Source organism: Melozone crissalis, unplaced genomic scaffold (genome assembly GCF_028551555.1).
Source record: "Melozone crissalis strain CALT ecotype California unplaced genomic scaffold, PUWL_Pcris_2 ptg000033l_1, whole genome shotgun sequence".
Taxonomy (NCBI): domain Eukaryota; kingdom Metazoa; phylum Chordata; class Aves; order Passeriformes; family Passerellidae; genus Melozone; species Melozone crissalis.
Genome location: NW_026535811.1, coordinates 17,552,466 through 17,575,363, shown reverse-complemented (window position 1 = coordinate 17,575,363; position 22,898 = coordinate 17,552,466). Strand labels below are relative to the sequence as shown.

Genomic DNA, 22,898 nt, shown 5'->3' with positions numbered 1-22,898 from the left:
ACAACATATTTGCTATACAGTGTTAACACAGCAAGTGTCAAACACCAGTACATGCCCAGAAGCAGTGGCAAACAGAGCTGGGAATCCAAAAACCATACCATGGACTGCAAGGGACAAAACAAAACAAAATAAAAAAAAAAAAACTAAACCAAAACAAAACAAAAAAAAACCCCAAACCAGAAAACAAAACAAAACAAAAAAAAAAAACACAAAAAAAAGGGCAGCTCAAGCTCTTGGCCTTGTTCTTCATGCTTCTTTGGTTCTGTATTTGGAATACAAGCAATACAGAACTCTCATTATAGCCTTCGTATCTCCGTTCACAATATCTGTGGATACACAAACCAGAGACAACAAAACCAGATGGGAAGTATTAGCAATCCCTGGAACAGGATGAGACTGCACCTCCCAAAGACAGTCTCCCACATTTCCCCAATTATAATGTGAACTTGGACAATTGAATTGCAACAGGAAGCAAAATAGGAACTACAGAGGTAGAAACCAATAATTTATTAAATTAATATGAAGAAAAGGGACTTCTGCTGCTGGAAGACAAATAAGGGCAAATAATGCAGAGCAAGAAATTCATTAGCAAAGAGCAGAGTAGATAATTTAATAGGGCTTTATATCTTGAGGGTTTGCTGATTATTCTCTGTTAGGAATCATTATTTTTTTGTTGTACACTTTTTTTGTTGACACTTTATTTTTGTTGTAGTGTTTCCATCATGTTTTGCTGCCATTTGATGCATTGTTTTTTTATTGGTTTTGTTTTGTTTCTGTTGTATGGAGTTTTTTTTTTCATTTAGTTTTCAGCTTCTTTCTTCTTGGCTATATAAACTACTCTTTTATTTAAAAAGCTCAGTGGAAGAGGGTAATGGATTCAGAGGGGTTTCTGTTCTTCTTATGGTATTGTAAATCACTGGGAGAAAGACCAACAAAGAAATACTAGTAAAATTAGATCCTTTTAGAAACTAAATAGTGTAGCTCTAGCAATGTCTCCTAAATAGTATTAAATTCACTCACTAGCTGAGGATTTCCACAGTGAAGGTAAAGGACTTGAGGATGCTGGCACTAGTATGTCTTATACTGATCAGCTCTGTGTTTGAGGCAGTGCAGAAAAGCCATAGGGGAGAAAGGAAAGCCAAAGGGGAGGAAGAAAAAGATCTATTTCTTTTCACACTAAAGGTGGATCTCAGCATGGAGACCTGAGCCCACACCCATTACTCTATTAATATTAATATAAATAAAAGCTCTTTAGCTTTCCAGGCTCCTTGCTCTGTGCAGCACTGCAAAAAGCCCACAGTTTGTGGATGCCCAGCATGCAAACTGCTGACATCACCAAAGCAGTAGTGGGAAGAGAGAACAAAAGGAAAAACAAAGGAAGCCCGAAATCCTCTCTTTCCCTCTCCATGATACCATGTGTTATGTACCCAACACATGCACCCACTCACAAATAACTAACAGGGAGCTAGAACTGGAATACTACTTGTTACTTTTAATAAAGATTTGACTTCCTTTTTCAGCAACAAGCTTGTAGAGGAATGCAGGGATTATGTGCCCTGCAAGAAATCAGACTTCGCAACCACAGCACTACCCATTAATTAACCACATCCCTCCTCCCCTCAAGAGCTGTCACCAAATTTTTCTGTGGAGTATTTTAATTGGAAAACTGGACTCATCCAAATGTAGTTTGTTTGCTTGTTTTTGTGATGGAGAAAGAAAGAGGAGCATGCATGTACATTGATTCAGGGATGGAAGCATTCACTTGAATGAAGGAGATCGAGATTCAGCTCCCAAGTCTTAACCAAGCATAAAAGCCACTAAAAAAACTGTGACTTTCATATTCAGGAGACTGACCCACCACTCTTCTGAGTTTGAATAGAGTGATCAGTGTTTCTGATTTTCCAGAGAAATTCTTCAAGGTATCTTCCCACAGAAACAAGCTTGCTTTTAATGCACTGAAAGCTTTTATAAGACAGGAAAATAGCTTTGCCTCCAGCTCAGCTGCTGTAATTTCTCTAGGAGCTGTTACTGGTTTAAATTTTGACAAATACTGAATTACTAAACAGTTTAAGTTTAGTGTAAAGTTACTAAACTTATAACAACTCAACTTTTTTAGTATAAAAATAATGATTTTTTTTAAAAAAAAGGTCTTTCAGAGCTGTAGGGCAGCCATATAAGGAAATGTGCCAGTGTCATTTCCAGAACCTGCTTCCTGCAATTACCTGAACTTTTGTTAAGCTGGGATGTTAGCAGTTCTATTCCAGGTAAGTTTGCATGTCATGACTCACCTTCAGAGTTCACAGGAAAATTCAGAAGGCCTCCCTCTGCTAGCAACTCCAGTGCCAGGTTAACATTGTGGAGCTGTTGGAGAGAGAGATATTAATATAGCTGACAATATTTTCTAACCAACAAAAGGTTTTAAAAGTATTTCTCTAGTAGCTGAAGAACTGATTCATAAATATGTATTCGTATTCCTCTCCTTAGTTTTGATGAAGTGCTCTTCAGAATTTTTACCAATTATCATATAAAATTATATGTAAAATCCATCTCCAGCAAAACATATCCCATGAGGTGGGCAGAAGAATCCATTTATTTAAAAATAGACCTTACATGTAAAAGACTTGTGTTAGTGGGGAAAACAGGCTAGATCCCTAACTGGATCTAATGGATGCATGGAGTATATTTCTGGGTATTTTTAAGCAATGCTCATATGCTTACCACATTTGGAACAAATGAAATGGGAAAAGTTCTCTATATTTCCTTCAGAATTGCAAAGATCAGGTATGATTGTTAGCTACAAGTTTCTGCTGTACTTCTAAAATTTCTATTCACAGTAATAGTAGTGATGATATCCTTAATAACACTCATCAGAAATTAAGCCCACATCTATGAATGAAGGCTGAGGGGCTTTTTCTCATTTTTCCTCGCTGCTTTTTTCTCTCCCTTCCCCACATAAAATCAGCATCACACACATAAGCAGTAGTTGTAATTGATTTTTTTGAAGTAATATCGCCTTCTAACAGCTTAAGGGTGGTTGTGTACTTGGCTGGCAATTACCAAATTCCCTTCCTCTAAAGTAACAAGACCTGAATGAACTTCAGATTGTCTCTTCCTGCCTTCCCTGAGCTACTGGGCAATCTGGGCAATTTATCCTTTGGGAAGCTGCTGTTCCTTGTTATGTTGTGACAATAAGCACAGGAGTCCCCCTTGCATAAGCCAGGCAAAACCCCTGTGCTCTGAAGTGAAGCAACAGTTTTATGTTTCACCTGGTTCTCTGGTTTACAAGTAACTGAGGCTGCCTGTTTGGATTCAGGTTTGTTTCCTTCCTCTGATAGTCAGCAGACAGGAGAGCTTAAGACCATGCAGTTCTACACAATTTGCTGATTGGAATGAATAAATCAAACGTTTCCTTAGTGAACCAGCACAGGCAAAAAGGGCACATTTCCCTCTCTGTAATACATGGGGGATTTTCAAGGAATGGCAACATGTGCATTTCAAAAAGCATCTTTAGACAGAAATAACAGTAATTCCCTAAGAAAGGGAAGCTTTGAAAATAAGGTGCTTTTTCCAGCTGTGCTTTCTGACTCAAAAGAGCTGGACAGTTTTCTAGAATTTACAACTGGACAGCAGCCAGGACATCTGGGGTGTTTCAGCTCTGGGCTTGTTTTGGCAAAAGAACCAAATTCACACAGTTTTGACAAGCACACGAGCCCTCCATCATCATCATAGTCTTCATCTCATGACTGTACAGATATCACCCCTAGTTTCAGCCTGAACTATTTTGTGATAGTATTCTTTGTCTCAGAAAACACACACCTTTCTACACTCACAAGCACCCAGAGCTGCATTTTTGTACAGTTCCTTGTAAATGCCTTTTTTAGCAATAAAGACCCAAAAAAACCTGCTGCAAACCTACCCACGTGCAGTGTTAGTTTCTTGCACCTCAAAATTGATCACCTCCTAAATTTCTGTCATGAAATTGTTTTGGTTAGAAGGAACTGTAAGGTGGATGCACCACACTGATGCCAACAGTGCATGTGGTTGTCACCATTCCAACAACAAATGAGATCTTTTGAATCCCAGCAGAGGCTATGTCTTTATACTTTACTGCACCAATTAATGTCTAAAATAACAGGGAGTTAGAAAGCACAGGGGAATTGAAAGGCATGTTTTGTGTGCAAATGACAGCTGTCATCCCGCTTTTCATTTTGTAATGAGCAATCAGAGGAGAAACAAATTGGAAATACCACTTTGGCAAACTGTTTGACAGCAAGTCCAGTCCTTAGGAGTAACTTTGCTAAAATGAAATTATTGTACTGAAGCAGTACCCAACCCCATTCTATTCTTCTCTGATGCCAGTGCTGGGCAGGGTAGGAACTAGGAAGTCTGAGCTTTGATTTGTACCAGAATTGTACCAGGGCTATCTCATTTCCAGAAAGACATCTGTGAGTCTAGAATAGGGCTGAACCAAAAGGAAAATAGTTATTTATGAATTATTAAATAAGAAAATATTCAGTGACTTCTTCTGAATAAAGCTAATGGAAATGTTAAAAATTTCTGTCCAACTCAATGGGAACAGACGAAACAATTTTGAAAACTGAGTAGAAGAGAAAGGGAAGAAAAACAACTCTAAGGAAATGCTTTGATTATTTCTAATTAGACGCTTCAAAATATATTTTCCCTGTTCTTGGATTTAAAAAAACATAAAACAAAAAACAAAAAAAAATTTTTTCCTAATACTTTGAACAGTTACCAACTGACAGCAATAAAATTTTGACAACATTTGAACCTAGGTGTCAAACAATTGTGCTTTTAAACTTTCTGATGAAAAGCTCCATGGGAATATTTATTTGTTAATATAGGACCTCTGAGAATTTTTGTTACAAATAAATATTGCCCAGGGGCATTAACTGTGCCAAAGTTGAGGAAAAGATGAAAGCTTCATCTGTGCGGGGAAGCCATAATGCAAACCATGCCAGAGGAGAGATTTTCTTCTCTGGCAGCTCTCAAGCAAAAAAGATCTGACACATTTCACTTCCAGAGATTTGAGCACAAACCAGGAAAAACAGCTACAGTTTCAAGATTTTCAGAGCTACTTAGAGACCCAAGTGAATAAAAGCCTACCCACACCAGAGACAATCTGAAAATACCTCAAATATCTTAAAATATATCAACATTCCAGACCTGTGGAGGAGGCAGCCCAGCACACACTTTTTTCTGGCTGGTGACAGCTTTTACTTTTAAAGCACAGATGAAATCTGCCTGGTAGAGGTGGAAAAAGGTGCCAAGCAGGTCTGGCTGAGTATGTTACAGCCCCCAGCCTTGGGGGAGGAAAGGATGTAAACTCTCAAGAGTTACCCAAACACAGAAGGGACCTTCAAAATGTTCTGGCCATGTCTTGATTGAGGCATATTTTTAGGGCAGCCTAAAGGAAGTCACAGAGAGCCATTTCTGCTATGCAAGACGTGTCATCCTCTTCAAATCCTGTTTGCAGCACAGACTGGTAGAAGACAACGCACCCATTTTCCAGCACACAGAGCCCTGGATTTCACCAGAAGGCTGCAGAAGCGTGGCCAATGCCAAACAAGTGCAAGTAACAGGTGTTTGCCTCCCATGAGAAGCTAATTTTGAGGAGGACACTGACCTGTTCTGAGATGTTTTGACAGCACTGAGTCAAAACTGAGGCAGTGTTGGCACTGCCCCAAACCCCCCTCCTGCAAACACTGTGAGCATGGGACTTCACACACAGCAGCAGCAGTGCAAGCAAGAGGCAGAACACACAGTTTTATGGATCAAGCTCTACATAATTACAGAACAACCTACCGTTTCCATGGTGCTGGCCGGAGTCAGGAAGAAATTCCTTAAATTCAGAAAGTAGCCCTCTAGTTGTCCAATTAGGAGAAGTAAGACAACCCCATCTGAAAACTAGATAAGAATTGCCTGAAAATTATTGCCTTTAGTAAGCTATTCCAGTAAATGCCATTCTAGCAACAAAGGAATTTAAATGTTACTCAGGCAAAAAGACAGTCTAATGACCCAGCTCCCTCAACCTCTTCCACAGTGAACTTCATATTTAGTTAGGTAAGGCTCCCAAATTCACATTTGTGAAAATGCAACCTTGTAAAAGTACAGCTATTAAAACAAACAATTCCAAATAGGAAAACACTTCAGATGAGCACAAATGCATAACTATAAATAATAGAAAATTGTGCCTAGTTAGGTATGACAAAACACTTGAAAACCTTCTTTTCTTACAGTTGCCCACTGGAAAAATTCAGAAAAGCACCTGTTCAAAATTCAGAAAAGCACCTGTTCACCAGAGACCAGGGTGCTCAGCCCAAATTCTCTTGCAATTTCATACTCCAAAGAAGCTCTACAGTCAAGCATGAGACTTTGAAATGTGATGAAAATAAGGCCTTCATACCATGAAGCAAATGCAACATCAACAATCACTAAATACAACAATCAACTTGATTTCCATTTTAATGTTCTGGAGACATTTATTTCCATCCTGACAAAGAGAGCACCCTTAGGAGCCGGGCAGACTCTGAAAATTACTCCTTGTAGCATTACAAAGGGCAGCATTCAATACAAAGGCTGTATTTTTGCATTAATTATTAGCTTCAGAAACTTGAGGCCAAAGCTTGATATCTTAACCTATACCTGGAAATCATTATGTTGCCAAATTTCAAATTTACTGTAATAAAAAGGAGAATTCCTAATGGTGAGAGGAAACACCCAGACAGCTGACTAAACATGGGTACCATGCAGCTTGGAGCACCCTACCTGAGATTCAATGTCTTTCACATTTAATCCTAATTTTCCAACATGCTGGTCAACAAATTCCAGAAGTGCCTAAAGAAATAAAGGGAAGAAAGGGGGAAAGGAAAAAATAACTTTTCTAGACTTTTCTAGTATTTAAGCTCAGCTTAACAGATTTTGATGTCTACTAAAAAAGTAAATTACCTTTTTTACAGCATCCAGTTTATCTGGATCACAGCTAAATAATTCATCAAAGGCATCATCTTCTGTATCAAAACAACATTAATTGGTTGCAATTTTAATAACTGAGAGATCAGAGCTTTAATGTGGCTACAGAAGGAGAAAGGTATTTGCAATTTACAATCCAAGGAGGAAAAGAGTAGCAGGGAGGCAGAGAAAGATGCTGCTTTTATATTTATCAGAGGACAGGATGACAGGCTTCCCTTCAGCCTGACCACATCAGAGAAAACAATTTACTTCATTCAGCTCTGTAATTTTCACCTGCAGAGGTTCTCAGTTTGTGCTGCCACCAGTCTGAACACTGGCTAAGTTTCACAATACTGTGATTTATTTCTTTTCACTTGGGTGGTTTTTTACCCTGAACTTCTGGGATAAAATGCAGGGAGCAGAAGAGCTGTGTGTTTTACTGCTCTCCTCAAACAGAAATGTCAGTTACACCAAATTTGCAGAAAAATACCAATCCTCCTTCCTTCAAAAAACCACAAGCAAGATATGGAGACTCTACCCTTCCTCTGACAAGAGACCTCAAAAATGGCCAGTTCTGCCACCCAGTTTAAAGTGGGTGAGGAGCTGGTGCCAGCAGAGCTGTGCCAGAGAACTAGAAGTAGTCTAAAACTTCCAAGGAAATGAGATCCATCCAAGTCCCACCCTCACCTCCCCTTTCTGCCCAGGTGCAGCAAAAGCAGGATACATCTCCTCACCCAGCCACAACCTAGCTCTGGTTCAAGCATGAGCAAAATATTTGAAACTCTCCGAGCAAGGAGAGGCGCTCTGGCAGCTCAGTTAAATGGAGAACCAGTTTCTCCAGCACAGGAAAGCAGGGGCAACTTTGCTTAAGGGAAATTCCTCCCAAAAGATAGTGACAGAGCAGCCTCCTTGGTGAAAGGGATTTCTCTGGTTTCTCTGTTCTGCGGGTTGCTGCAGGAGCAATGCCAGGGAATAGGTGAATCCATCAAACAAATCAGAGAGAGCCCTCTTCTGGAGCCACGCTTTGGGATTTCTCTCTTTGCTAAGAAAGCTGTGTCAAAAATAGAGAGCATCTTGAAGAGTGAATTGCAGATTTCTCTTCCCAGCAGAATCAGCCCACTACAAGAAACACCTAATTATGGGTTGGGGTTTTTTCTTCCTTTTTTTTTTTTTTTCTATTTTCTTTTTTTTTTTTTTTTTTTTTTTCTTAGGGCAGGGGGTGAGAGTTGGATTTTTTTTCACAATTTCAGCCCACACTATAGAACACTCAGTGGAATAAGTGATAAAAAGATATTAAATTATATCGTTTGCACCTCTGCAAAGGATGAAAATGCCACAATAAAGGACACAGAAGAGAATTCAAACGGTTGCCTTGGTTCTCTAGGGGTGCAGTGTGCTCCTTTGCATCAGGGAAGAGCAGTTCACACTGAACCTGGAGCAGTGCCCAGAGCTTCTGCAGGCTTTGCCCACAGGGACATTTTTCACCTCAAGTGTTTCCCAGCCCTCAAAATCCCTAAGGGTAAAATCTCTGGGGATGTTTGACTGAGCTGCCATCCACGACCCAGTATCAGTGGATTTCAAAATCTCATTTGCAAACTGTGGGAAGGAAAGTACAAAACCCGGTGGCAATGAGAAACACAGTTCTGAAGCCTTTATAAATAGTTTCAACAGTGAACATGGTCCATGCACAAATCCAAGCTGGCATTTTGCCTCCAGCCAGGTTTCTTTTTTGGGTCATCAACCCACTTTCATGCCCTGTCTCCCCTCCCATCTGTTGCCTGTAGCACACAGGCAAAGTGACCACCCATTTTCCAAGCTGTATTCTGTTGGTATGAACAGGCAGTAACAGGAGACATTTGGAGAAAAACACGAGGAAAAAAATCCATGAATCTCCATTAACTTTAGTGGGAGCATAATGATTTTATCATGGGGTAAAAATGGATCAGGACATGGTGTCTAAAAGCACATAACAAAACACTGAACTTGGCAATGCCAGCACTTACTTGACTGCGCTTCTATATTCTCTCTGGAAGTGCAATAAAAAGCAAGAATTAGAAAAATGATTCAGCAGAACTGATCTTGTTCATAAGCTTTGCTTATCTGCTATCCTGTAAAGCAGGAGATAGAGTTCAAAGTGGCATTAACTTTATTTCAGAGTGACTTTCCAATAGACATTTTTAAGTAGATTGTATATCTGTGTAGAGCGTTGGAAACATATGATATTTTAACTGGCCCACACACCAATGAACATTTATTTTACAAGCACAATACTCAATATCCTCTTCCAAAAAGCGGCTCATGATATTAGAGCTTGAAGATGTTTTGGCATATAAAAAACGACAGTAGGAAAATCTGTTTACAGTTCTTAGAATGATGTGCATTTTTTTTGGTGTATAAATGGTATCCGACTAAACTCCTTTAATAATGGCAGTACCTTGCACACTCAGCAAGCTAAAACTTTTCTTTCACGGTAAAATAAGAAAATAATTGCCTCCTTTCTCTTTATTTATAAAAAAAAAAAAAAAGCAAATTTAAAGTGGATTTAAACCTTTGTGGCTTTAGAAAATTTCCAGTTTAGTGTGGCACAGGTAAATTTACAGGACTGAAATTTTATTACTATATTTGCTATGAAATTCATGGCAATAACAAATGCTAAGTTTAAGGAATAATCATACGTATTGTTTTATATATATAGAATAAATAAAGGTATTGCACCATAATGCCAAACAGGAAGAGGGGAATAAAACAAAAGAGAAGAAATCAGAGAAACTGCTCACATGCATTTACCTGCCTGGGCTTACACCTTTGTCATCATCATGATCCCAGGTACTTTTTGCAAGGGGGAACATACCCACAATGTTTCTTTTCTGATTGACAGTGTAAAAAACAGCTATGTCCCCTCTTACTTGTTTTCTGTGATATATTCCACCGCATTTGATGTCTTTAATCCTCCAGAGATGGACTGTTGAAAGGACAGTAAACAGTGTTGGGTTTGTCACACAAAAATATTCCATAAACAAGCTTTCATGACCTGTTTGCTGCCTTAAATGATTATCAGAGGGCACTTAGTCAATAACTCCAGTACAGATTAGCACAGATACTTTGAGAGATTTCTGCTTCCTTCTGCTCTCTTCAGTCTCAAACAGGAAATCTCGTACTTCCTCATCAGAGGAAGTCCTTGGTGTTTGCTGCTCTTCCCTTTCAAGCAGTGAAAAACATTGTGGTTACATACACTGGTGGTGTAATTTTTGCAATTATAAATATTTAAATATATTTATTGTAAATAAATATAAAATAAATATATATTATAAAATATAATAATAAAATAAATAAAATAAATAAATATTCTCCTATAGTCTCAGAACAGACTTTAAGAAACAAAATAGAGGAAGAAGACATGTAGATATCTGCTTGTAGAGAAAAATACCAAAATGTTACCCTAACAGAAAGGGAGTAAAAACTCCCATCACATAAAGAAAGAAATATTCAGCATCAAAAATACTTAATGATTTATGAATACAATCTTCTATTTTAAAATATTTAGAGACAGTAACAGCAGAATTTCTTCATTTTCTTCTTTACAGAGATCAACATCTGCTTTCAGTTTTGACCATTCCCTTGTTTGGCTGAGGAAGAAAAACAGCATAGTGCTTTTCCCCTTTTAAAGACAGAGTATCCAAACTGAATACTCAATCTAATCCAACAAACTCAGAAATTGAAAGGTGTAATTCACAGAAAACACAAGTATCTCTTTCACAGCTGCACACACATTTCTTCTAATTCTAAGCAGGTTAGCCTTGTGAAAGGACTCTAGGATCTACTGTAACAAATACTGAAACTACAAATACCTCGATGGTGATTGTCTCCACTTGAACATTTGGAGGCAGAGCCAGGGTGGGTTCAAAGTGCTTTGCTATTGCAACAAGAAGATGCAGTGTGCTCAGTAAGTCCTTTGCCAAGATAGCTATAAAGGAAAAAAACAATGCTTAGTGTGCAAAACATGTGAACTTCCCTCAAACATCATGAATTCTCCCTGTGCAGAGAACCCCAAAGTCATGGAGGGCCATAACACCAGTGGAACACCAGATTGCAGTTTGTATAATATCAAAATTTAGCAATAGCACAGCTTAAAAGTGAGATATACAGGGATGCTGAGGACTCAAGTGATTCACAAGCCACACACTTAGGGGAGGCAGACCCAGGCAGGTCAGATATTTCTGTCTCACTTTTGATTCAACTAGTAATTGAAAACAGGTTGTTTAATTACTGTTCTGGCAGCACGTTGCCTCACAGCAGCCTTATAGCACAAGAAGCCTGTGATGGATAATTTTTCTTCGATTTCACTTCTGCACCTACATTCCACACTCCATTTCAGCTGACTTTCTTCCAGTTGCAAACACTTGGCCACGACTTCCAGAATCACTGAGAGTTTCTTTCGCTGTTTTTTTTCTGTTAATGCAATCTTCTCAACATCCAGCTGGAGAGATCCTAAGTTTTCTTTTAAAGATGATCCATAGGAAGAAGAAGGAAGTATTTTAACATCATTGTAGGGAAAAAGAAAATAATTAGAAACATAAAATGACATCAGAGAACACAAACTCTTGTTTTTAATGTTCAGTATCATTTAAGAGCTCTGCAAAAGGGAGAGGACTCAAGTCACTCCTTGTAGCATCATCCCCCAGCCCTAACTCTTTCCCTTTCTTCTACAGAAATCCAAGGAGTGAATCTTTTCTGTTGATAATGTACAAAGTCAACATCAATTCATATATAGAAGTTCATTGCTCAGGCAAGTAAACTATGAAAAATCAGCCAGTCCTGCTCATGCTGCTGCTCTCAGCCCTGGTGGAAAGGAGATTTAAAAGACAACCCCAAGGAGAGTAAAAGGGAAACAAAAATATAGTAGGGACAGGAGAGATGGAGAAATAGGTAACAGGCTGCTCTAGGAGGCCACATCTTTATACAAGCACCACATAGTGCCAAAAGCCTCTTAGATTTTACCAGTTCCAGAACCAGAACAGCTCTTTGGACCCAGCCTTTAATTTTATTTTTTTTTAAATGCAGGAAAACATATATTGCCATGCTGATTCCATCCAATGTTTCTGGTAGCACCACAAGCCACCTTTGTGTCCCTGGTTTATGTTCCTGGTTTGTGTTCCTCCTTCATTTCAGAAGGGCTGAATTTCACACTTCATAGTTAACCTTTTCATTATGTCAACTAGCAGGTATTAATAATGTCTTAGAAGTAAAATAACCATGTGAAACAATAGTGGGAATTTGTTCAGAATTGTGATTATCACAGCTGGCCCTCAGTGCAGTGAGAAGTGATGACAGGTCCCTGCTACTGTGATTCCTGAGGTTTATTCTCTGATTGGAAAGCTCCTCCATAAGATGTCTGCAAGAGCTAAACTCAAAAGACCAGCTCACCCAGGAGATGATGAAGTACCAACCCATCATACAGGTCTTCCTCCAGACTTTTAACTACTATGTGTTCCTCTTTCAGAGTTCTGTTGATCCACTCAGTCAAGAACTGCAGGGGAAAACAAAGCAATTATAATCCTGTTGTTCAGATAGCACAGCACTCGGTGCTATATTCTGTTTCACTTCTCTTCAGTCCCTTATCTCAGATCTTGGTTTGCTTTCAATCTCCACTTCCTTTGTGCTTTTTGGTAGTTTTCTAAAGGGTTCGTTTTTCCTAATTATCAAGTGAGACAGACATCTCGCTACTTATAGTCTGAGGAATTACGTTACACAGCTCAGGAAAGAGACACTCTTCCCACTTCCACCAGGGAAAAGGCTGCACAGTACATTTCCCATCCCCTGCCTTCATCCCACGTCACAGGATTCACACAAATTCAACTGCCAGGCAGAAGTTTGTAGGAAAAGCGTCTTGGCTCATTCTGTAGGTAGTTTCTTGTACTCATCCACACTATTAGCACTCCTTCCTCTCATCCCCTGGTTTTGTTTTCTTTTTCTTTCTGTAATATTGTACCACTCAATCCCCAAATACCTCCTTGGAACTTTCTTACATGGTAGTCCTCCCACTGGTCTTTCAATATCCTTCCTGCCTTTGCAAAGGGGAAGCTGCTCAGGAAGCCAAGGTCTGGCTACAAAAGGAGAGGAACCACATGTGCTTCTAGATGGAAGAACAAAGCAGTTCCTCAGTGCTTCTCCAAGCATGTGCTTTTTTCACATGTGTTGAGGGAAAGGGAATATGACCTGGTGAAGTAGAACAGAAAAGCAGTAGCCCCAGCTGGCTGCCAACATGAGCATCCCTCTTGTAAGAGGGAAGGGTATTGCTTTTATTGCTGTGATTGTTATGAGTGAGTGTCTGGAGTGGATTATATCCTTCTCACATGCTGTAAACAGAGGAGAAAATTCATACCAGATTCCTGTAAGCTCGCCAACATTAACAAAAATGTAAGAACGGTTTGAGAAATCTCCGAGAAGCTTGAAACTGCACAAGAAATAAAAAAGCCTGAACTGGGAAGCTGTGAAACTGTAAAAGGCATCCTCAGCTAAGAAATAACAAGAGCAGAAAGCTGTGCTCTTCAGCTGATGCTTGGTGACACTTCGGAGGTGTGAGGGGTAGAGCAGAACCCTGAACACAAGAGTCCAGCCAGAGGGAAGTCAGAAAAGCAGCAAGCGCTGCCGAGCAGCCCTATGGCATCCCTCCTTTGCTCTCCCAGCCTGCAGCTCACACAGTTCTGCTCAGTTGTGGGGGCTCCACTCAGCTGCAGAGCAGATTTTCCTGTCTACAAATGAGCAAACAAGGAAAGGAGAAAAGGAGTACTTTGTGAAGTTTGCTGCTGGCTTCCAAATTTAACCATCTTCTATTTTACATGCAGCTGGATATTTATAGCAACTACAGGGAGCCATTTTGTATTTCTCACTTCTCCAAAGTCACCTCAAAATGAAAATGCAGTGAAAGTGTATCTCCCCAGTGAGTTTCTTTGCTTCCCCTTGTTCTTCCCTTGAAGATTCCTTCCTGTCCCTGTCTCCATCCCAAATGTTTCTCTAGAGAAGCCATCAAATCTTTAGATTAGGAAGGCAATCAAGGGGCACTGATGGAAACCCAGAGGACTTTGTCTCCCTCAGGACACAATTTCCATCACCTCATCACCCAAAGAAAAGACATTAGACAGTGATGAACATCATTTCAGGAATCTCTGACAGGAAATGGATTAAGCACTGAAGCTCACAGAAATTTTCATAACTGAGGAAAACTCTTCATTTTCAGCAATCTCAAAATAACGAATCCAGTCTTTCTGTAGACAACATAATTAAATTTTGCAGCACCACTTTTCAGACTTTCCCTTTGGTATAACAACATCATGAAAACCTAACACAAAATCAAAACTTTTTGATCAAATGTGCATGAATACCTAATATAGAAACACACCTACATGTTTATAAATGCTACAAAATACAAACAACAGCACATATCTTAAGCTGCTTTTCATAATATTTATAACAATTTCAGCACCTCTATAATGCAAGGAGTGCATAAGACACATTCCATTTTTCTTCTAAGAAGTTTTATTATGTGGACTGTGTCATTAGAGAAATTGAAACAGTGATTGAACTCACTGGGGAGACTTTCAAAATTAGATAGAAATAAAGTACTTGCCTGTGGAATAGAACTCATCCTTCACAGTTACTTCAAGAAGGTAATGCACCGTAGAAGGGCCTGAAAACTTTCATCCTGAATTCCTGGTGACTTGCATACTCTTCATCCCATCCCCCTCTGCTCTCTGCTAACCTTGCCAGCTGAGCCAGCTGCTGGTAAAGGCTGCTGCAAGTCAGTAGAGCATTCCTAAAAGTTACCATGGGATCAGTGCAGCAAACCTGCACCATATCTCTTTTTAGTCACAGCAAATGCTGACATTTCTGCTTGAGATCCCAAGATTCCCAAGAATCCCTGGATTCTTGTAGCTGCTACGTTACCCTCACAATGAAAGAGTAACTGGGTGCTTCTGGTTCTGGCTCACCCATGCAGCCCAGGTTAGGAGAGGTGTCACATCAGAAGCCACTCAGGTTTGTATCTGCACTCCACACCCAGTAGTGCTCACTGCATTGGAAGCTGGATCCTGTATGGCCCCAGCCACCCTGATGCTGTCCTGGAACAAAAGTTTGGCATCCTTTGTGTGAAACTCAAAGGCCAAAAGCAGAGTTCATTCCCATCTGTAGAGACTGGGGACTGGGGTCACAAGGCTGGGTAATTTACAGGGTTGAAAGAGATTAAAGAGTCAGGTTCTTTGTTTGCTTTAGCACAACTTGAGGTGAGGGTTAAACAATGCAGTAAAAGAAGTGGTACCAGTTTCAATTCTTCCAGTTTGGGGTTGTTGCTTGAGGTTGGTTTTATAAGTTTCCTCTTCTCGCCTGTGGAAGGAAGCAAACAAGATCCATCACAGTTATCAGATATGACTAAAGCAAGTGCAGCTAAATCTGCTATCAGTTTGATATTCCCAGTATGGCTGATTGCCTGATGTAGAAGCATTTATTTTTCATTTTAGCTAATTCCTTATGAGCAAAAAACTGGTATAGCGGACTACCAAACCTGCTGTTGGAAATTATGCTTCAGTGTGCTTCAAATGAGAACCCTAAGATCTAGATGGACAATTCTAGAAAGAGGAAAACACACTTGGTCAGATATGTGTGAAACTTAAATTTCAGTTAAAGAACCAGCTGGACTTTGTTTTGCTTCTTCATGATCTGCCCCCAAAGAGTCAGCAGCCAAATGACACACACAGGGCTTACTCATTTCTGATACAGCCATGGGATCACTGTTGAAAAATATAGAATTCATTTGTACAGCACATTTTCTGTTTGGCCCTTCAGGTGATTCTTTGGCCTTTTTTCTGTCCTGGTTCATAAAGCACATACCTTTAGCAATGACATCTTCAGTTAGGAATCGATCAAGTGTAGAAGGCTGTGTAAATGCATTTAAAAAGTCTGGATCCATTGTCTTTAATCACTCCTGGTAAACTGGTAAAAAACATTGGGGGAAAGGGAACATGAGTAAAGAGACATAAAGATCCAAATTAGTGCTAAGAAAACAAACAAACTAAAGAGGGGTTTTTTTATCAGTTACTATTTCATCACTAGCTGCTTTTAAAAAAATCTGAAAATATATTTAAATGTGTGCAAAGAAAAAGAAGTTAAAAACCATTTTAATTTTTTTGTGTTAATCATCAAAACGTAGGAAAAAAAGACATGAAGACCTGAACTAAAACTTGTTTTAATCACATCTAGTTGTATTTTCCCTGTATTAGATAAGTAAAATCCTATTTCAACTGAAGTGAAAAACAAGCTTCCCTAGGTATTCATGGACATGAAATACCATGAATGCTCGAAAATATAAAAATTATCAGTACTTAAGGACTATTAAATCAAGAACTCAGTAGTTATATTACTGAGACAAGTTACTAAATATAAGCAGCTTCCTTTATTGGACCAGCTGGTACAGATATGGGGAGACAAGGACAGCTATTGGCATCTGAGCAATCTCTTTTACAAATTCTAGTATAGCATCATAGAATCAGTTAAATTGGAAAAAAAACCTCTGAGAACATTGAGTCCCAACTGTTCACCTACCACTAAATCGTGTTCCCAAGTGCCACATCTGCATTGCTTTTGTGTTTTTCCAGGGATGGTGACTCCAGCACTTCCCTGGGCAGCCCCTTCCAATGCTTGAGAACCCTTTCAGTGCAAAAATTTTCCCTCATGACCAACCTGAACCTCCCCTGGCAAAGCTTGAGACAATTTCCTCTCATCCTGTCCCTTGTTCCCTGGCAGCAGAGCCTGATCCCCCCCAGCTGTCCCCTCCTGTCAGGGAGTTGTGCAGAGCCAGAGGGGCCCCCCTGTGCCTCCTTTTCTCCAGGCTGAGCCCCCCCAGCTCCCTCAGCCCCTCCTGCTGCTCCAGCCCCTTCCCCAGCTCCGTTCCCTTCTCTGGACACGCTCCAGCCCCTCCATGTCCATTTCTTGTCCTGAGGTTCCCAGAAGTGCCCCAGGATCTGAGGTGTGGCCCCAGCAGTGCCAGCCCAGGGGACAGTCACTGCCCTGGCCCTGCTGCCACACCAGGGCTGGCACAGCCCAGGTGCCATTGGCCTCCTGCCCCCCTGGGCACGCCTGGCTCCTGTCCAGCCGCTCTCCCCAGCACCCCCAGAGCCTTTCCCATCTTTCCAGCCCCTCTGCCCCAGCCTGGAGCTGCAGGGGGTTGGTGTGACCCAAGGCAGGACTGGGCCCTTGGCCTTGTGGAATCTCAGAGCACTGGCCTGGGCCCATGGATCCAACCTGTCCAGATCCCTCTGCAGAGCCTTCCTGCCCTCCAGCAGATCCACACTCCCACGCAGCTGGGTGCTGTCCATGAACTGACTGGGTGTGCCCTTGATCCCCTTGTCCAGATCATCAATAAAGACATTAAACTGGCCCCAGAGCTGAGCCCTGGGGACTCCTTGGGACTGGTCACCATCTGGATTTTACTCCATTTCCCACTGCTTTCTGGGCCCAGCCTTCCAGACATGCAAGAAGCAAAATGGTTCTTCATAAACTAAATGCATGCTGATTTAAGTGCCAGAAATCAGAATTACAAACTGCAACTGTACTGTGGCCTGCAGAGGTGAAAGAAATTACAGGAGGATGAGGGCTCTGGACACTTAGAGCAGACTGTAGTTTTCGCATGAGTAAGAGAACTCATCCTTCCCAACAGTCCAAAAATCTTTGGAAGTCAGAGCAGAGCAGTTATCATGACCAGTCTTTTACTGCTGGGCCACTGTAGGAGAGGGAGAGGGGATGCTGACTGGTTTTGTGCTTTTTTTAACAGAAAATGAGATGCTCCGGAGGTTCCTGCAGGAGAGTTCTTCCACTCCCTGACCACAGTGCCCCCATTGAGAGCCCTGTTTTCTAACTCTTCCTGTGAAATGAGTGGAAATGGGACTTTTAAAAAACAACCCAGAGCATTTAAATGAGTAGCTAATCCTAGTTTTAGGAAAAGAAACTTCCTAAAGTGCACTTCAGGCACCTGGCTGGTGCTGCAGGTGCCTGAAGTGAGGCGCTTCCACCACTCAGAGCAAGGCACCTGCTGAAAATGCTGTGGGACAGAACATCTCCAAAGTGGCTTTCCTCTGCTCGATAGCTTTATACACCAAAGAGCACAGTGCTGCTCTGAAGGCTTTCACATATTTCTTACAAGGGCCAGTCAGTATGTTATGAACATGTGTTTTAACAAAGATTTGCCAAAGCTGACAGAATATGAGTAGAAAATAGTAATTGGATGCTTTTGCACATCAATCTGGTAAAACAAATTGGTACAAAATTGCCAGCAAGGCACTAGGAGAAAGGGTCACAAGAGAATTCATTTCATTATGGTGGTGGCAAAATTGAATGCCATCTGTAAAAAGGTGCTTGATTAAAAAAGATAGGAGAAATTGAGTGATGTAGTGCCTGAGGAACAACTGAGCTGTGTGAGATAAGACTGCCCAGATGAAATTAACTGAGAGAAGTTAATTAACAGAGAGCAACCCAAAGGACAACTTATTTTTAAATTAGGTTTCTGACAGCTGTGATGCCTTGGGGAGGTCCAGCTTATAACAGAAATGGCCTGTGTAAGCCACAACTTACTCAGCTTTGCAATATTCCATTTGTGTATCTTTTACTTCCTTCAGCTATCAAAGTGGTGTGTTGCCTGCCACACCCCCGGGCTCTTTTTGGCCAAGGAACCTGAACATCAGAAGCCACTCTAAAATTTGGAAACCTGTAAGGAAAGGCCTGAAATTCAGAATTTGCAATAAGGTGGCATAATACCCTCTAGGGCCTCAGTCCTGTGTGTCAGTCAGAGTTAAAATTGCTACCCTGGGTAAGATTAACTTCCCTGGTTTCCCCCTTTCAGTACCTTAGGGACAAAAACCAGAACCCCAAAATATATAAGCAGTGCAAGGATATAGAGACACTTCTCCAAAACACTTCAACAGTCTGCAGTTCAGACTTCCTAAAGCAAAGCTGGGGAGCCTGGTCACTAGGAGCTGTCAACATATTTGCTTCCCATCAACTCCCTGCTCACCCCTTGAACATGTGTCTGTCTCTCTCAGCCCTCAGCAGTGAGGAGGTGCAGTGTGGCCCTACACCACCTGAAGCCCCATCTCCTGTTTCTTGCTCTGACCCACCAGCTGTTCCTGAAGGCACCAGGCAAACACCAACTGATCCACATTTTTCACACCACTGTGTTAATGCTCCGTGTCACTCCTGCCCTAGAAACCCAAAGCCTCCGTGTCCATCTCTTTCCAAAACTGAGCAAAGACAGCCTACAGTTACCCTTCCCTGGTAAACCAGCTGCTCATCCTCAGGGCTCTTTTCTAAGCTTCCTCCAGCATGATCACAGCCTTTTGGAAGTGCTAGGAACCAGACCTGCCCAGATTTAGAAGGGTACACTTCAGCATGCACAGTGGTCTCTGCTCCTCTCCTCCTAAGTCCTGCTTGCTTTTTTCATGACTGCTGACCCTTTATTGGGAATTATCTATTAGATCTCCAAGATCTTATTCCTACATAGCAACACACCAATGAGAGCCCATCATTTATTGTATTTCAGCTCACATTTATCAGTATTGATTTCCCACAGGCATTTCAGAGCCTGAGAACTGCAGTTCTCCAGCATTTAATACACCCATTGCTTATTACTCATAATTAGTATTCACAAGCAGCCCTTCATGTGGCTGTGCAGCATATTGGTGAGGCTTTGTCCCAGGCAACAGCCTTTCAGAGAATAATATACTGCAGGAACAACACAAAATGGAACATGCCAGGGTTGGGACACCTCCTTGGGTGAACTGTGTAATGAAAAACAGGAAAGGTCAGAAAAGTTGATTGTCACACACAAATTTCTGTTTTTGCTGCAACCAGCTCCTGCCTCCCATCAGTTAAACTTGCTGCTCAGAGCTGTGGCTGACATCCTGGTTTTCCAGCCCCCATCCTCCCGCACAAGTTTTTTATCAGTACTTGAAATACATTGTAAGAGACAACTGCTCGAATACTGACTGTACAGGCATTTCATTACAGCATCTTTAAATAACATAGATGTTTAATTATGGACTATTCAAAGGAAATGGCATTCTCTGAATGAAATGCTCGTTCTCTGAGAATGCCCTGGATGTACAGGCTTTCCTTTAAACCCAAGGGGTGGTTGATTTCTTGTGTGCCACCTGCAGTGGCTGCCAAGAAAAGAATTGTTCTTAGGTCAGGAGTTAGTCTATTGCACAAACTTGCCATGTCACATCTACTGGTAAAAAACTAATTCAAGTTGGGTCAGAGCTCACTTTTCCTCCATGAGCCTTCACAGGGTCCGGCTCCCAGACATCCCCAAAGCACCACACAAAGCACTAATGGGGGTCTCTGGCTTACAAATCAACTGTAGAATATTCACAAGGCACTTTCCAATGCTACCAAACTCTTTCACCTGTTTAATTTCCTGTTTGAAAAGACAAAAGCCCCACTCTGCCTAGCTCAAACAAGTAGATCACACAAAGGAGGAGAAAAAAACCAAGTGGGAATGTTAATAGTAATATTTCAACCTTTGGGAAACCAGAATTAAAAAATAAATGAGGGGGGAAAAAGAATGCACATTGTGCACCCAGTTTAAAATTTATTTTCACTTCCCTGTGTAGTACCAGACTTCTCAGGAGCCATCTTTGCTCATAAGTATCAGAAGAGATGTTATCTTAGCAAGAACAATACACACAGACACAGAAAATCTCCCAGTTAAGAACATTAATTATGAAAAAAAAGCACCAAAGGAGCCCCACTTTCCAGACTTACTATTCTCTCCTTCAGTAACTCTCCAGAAGCTCCTCCAAGACCTCGTCCCAGCAGTAAGGATGCAATTTCTGGGGGTGAGGGCTGAGCCCAGGCTTGGAGGTCTCCCATGCAGGGCAGCACAAAGCACACAAAGGGGAAGTTGTGCCGCAGTGCTCTGCTCTTAAAAACGAAACCGTGGTCCCATCCGGAACTTAACTGTGTGTGCTGGTCCCTGCTGCAGAGACTGAAATAAACAGGAACACAAGGGCAGAAACATGCAGCCCTGCAGCTCCTGAAGCACCAGAAAGTATTAAAAAGGTATGATTGTTCTTGGATGGCACTGCCCAGCATGACCGGGCTGATTTGCCTCTGGGGTGACTCACAGAGCACTTCTGCTTTGTAAATAATAAAAAACTAGACAAAAGCAGACATCATGTTCCAATACACCTTTTCTTCGTGCTCCTTCCAGTATTTTATAAAGCAGAACAGCACCACTCTACCTACCTGGCAGAAGGAGAAACTTACAAAATTAATTTATTTATCCCTAGAGAGGAAGTTAGGCACACCAGGGCCAAAATCCCTGATGTGAGATATGAGTTATCTCCAGCAGACAGTGCTGCTGCTCTTCCTCCCCTTTCACATCAGTGATTAAAGAGGAAGAGCTCCCCACAGAAACCACTTTCCCTGAACATTTCCTCCAGCTGTGAGTTGCATTTATTAACACACAGATTTCCCTCCAAAACCTGATGTATGACCAGTGCATGGAATATCCAGACTTACATAGACAGCAGTAGTCAATCCTGTATGAGTTGCATTTGATTTCATGCGTATGATGCCTAAATATTTTTTGCTTTTTATACATTTTTCATGTATTTGTTGCTTTGCAGATGACTGTTAATACATGGTTATATAGTTCCTAGAGTTTTCCTACCCTTTCTCTTAGATTTTACAGTAATAAGCAATCCCTTTTAACATTCCTGAAATTCTGTTGAGTCTTAATCTCAAGAAGGGAGCCTCTAACAAGGACATTTTGTTTTGCAACCAGAATCTGAGGAGACATGACAAGAAAATAGGGCAAAGAAGTCCCTGGACAAGCTTCCAAGGGGCTGACCCAGGGTGGGTGTTTCTGTAAGTTCTCAAAGCACATCTCATGCACACACCCCCACCACAAACACCTGGCCCCCACATGAAAATAGCCACTGAAGAACAAGTCAAGGATTCAACAGCAATAACAAGTTCTGATAATGCATTTTCCTGCTCCTTCACACAGCCCTGCTGTATTGCAGAGCCACTCTACACTCTCTGCACACTAGAGCAAAGGGAGGCTCATCATCCATAAGTTCTTCCCACAGATATTTCCACTGAGAATAAAAAAAAAGTAGAAAACATAGTGATCATTATTTGTTTATTTGAATAAATAGTACAACTGTCAAAAACCATGCATAAACACTCCTGCTGTGAATTTTAGCAAACATAGCATTGCATTGTAACTTGCTTACAGTACACAACTCATCACTAAGATGGATATCTCCAACATATGACAAGTCCAGAATTTTATCTGCAAGGCTGGTTTTTAGTAGTTAGAAATCCAGAGTAAACACTGTTAAAAACAGTAGAAAAGACTCTTAAAAAACACATTAATACTGACAGTACTGGGGTGTGGGGAAGAGGGGTAAGAAATCCTAGGCAGTTTAAACTGATTTTAAAAAATCTGCCACTGTCCATTTTTCATCTTGAAAAACAGAATGAAGCTGAGGACTATCTGAGCTTTTTCAGTGGTAATACAGCTTACTGTAACTGAGTGTGTCAAGTAAATGCACCTAAAAGTCAAGTTGTATGGACAGGAAAAGACAGACATTCATTAAGCACTTACAAATGTGGGAGCTTTAATGCTGCAGAGCATTCAGCATTCCAGATGAACTCAACAGGATTCAGACTGGTACCCATATGTAAAACCCCCCAGTAACACAAAAATATAACGAATAACATCTTTAACACTGACTCAGCTTTCTGAGAGGCAAAGAATTATGGTGCATGTGTCACAGAAAGGCAGGACAAAAGCAGGTGTTCAGAGAAGCTTTACCTACATGGCTCCTCCTGGGAACTGGGCTCATTGGGAAGCCACACGTCAGTTCAATCTGCCC

At 41.0% G+C, this 22,898-nt stretch overlaps 1 protein-coding gene across 1 annotated transcript; it reads right to left on the bottom strand.

Annotated features, from left to right (window-relative positions):
* Positions 1-229: 229 nt before the first annotated feature.
* Positions 230-20,893, bottom strand: PARVG (parvin gamma). The gene is made up of 13 exons (XM_054282054.1): positions 20,776-20,893; positions 15,853-15,954; positions 15,284-15,348; positions 12,394-12,496; positions 11,326-11,466; positions 10,818-10,933; positions 9,876-9,931; positions 8,973-8,995; positions 6,967-7,028; positions 6,787-6,855; positions 5,824-5,925; positions 2,289-2,361; positions 230-326 (listed from the first exon to the last, which is right to left on the bottom strand). Exons 2-13 carry the CDS (start codon positions 15,929-15,931, stop codon positions 247-249), a joined length of 969 nt encoding a protein of 322 aa, XP_054138029.1. The 5' UTR covers positions 15,932-15,954; positions 20,776-20,893; the 3' UTR covers positions 230-246.
* Between the last annotated feature and the right edge of the window lie 2,005 nt (positions 20,894-22,898).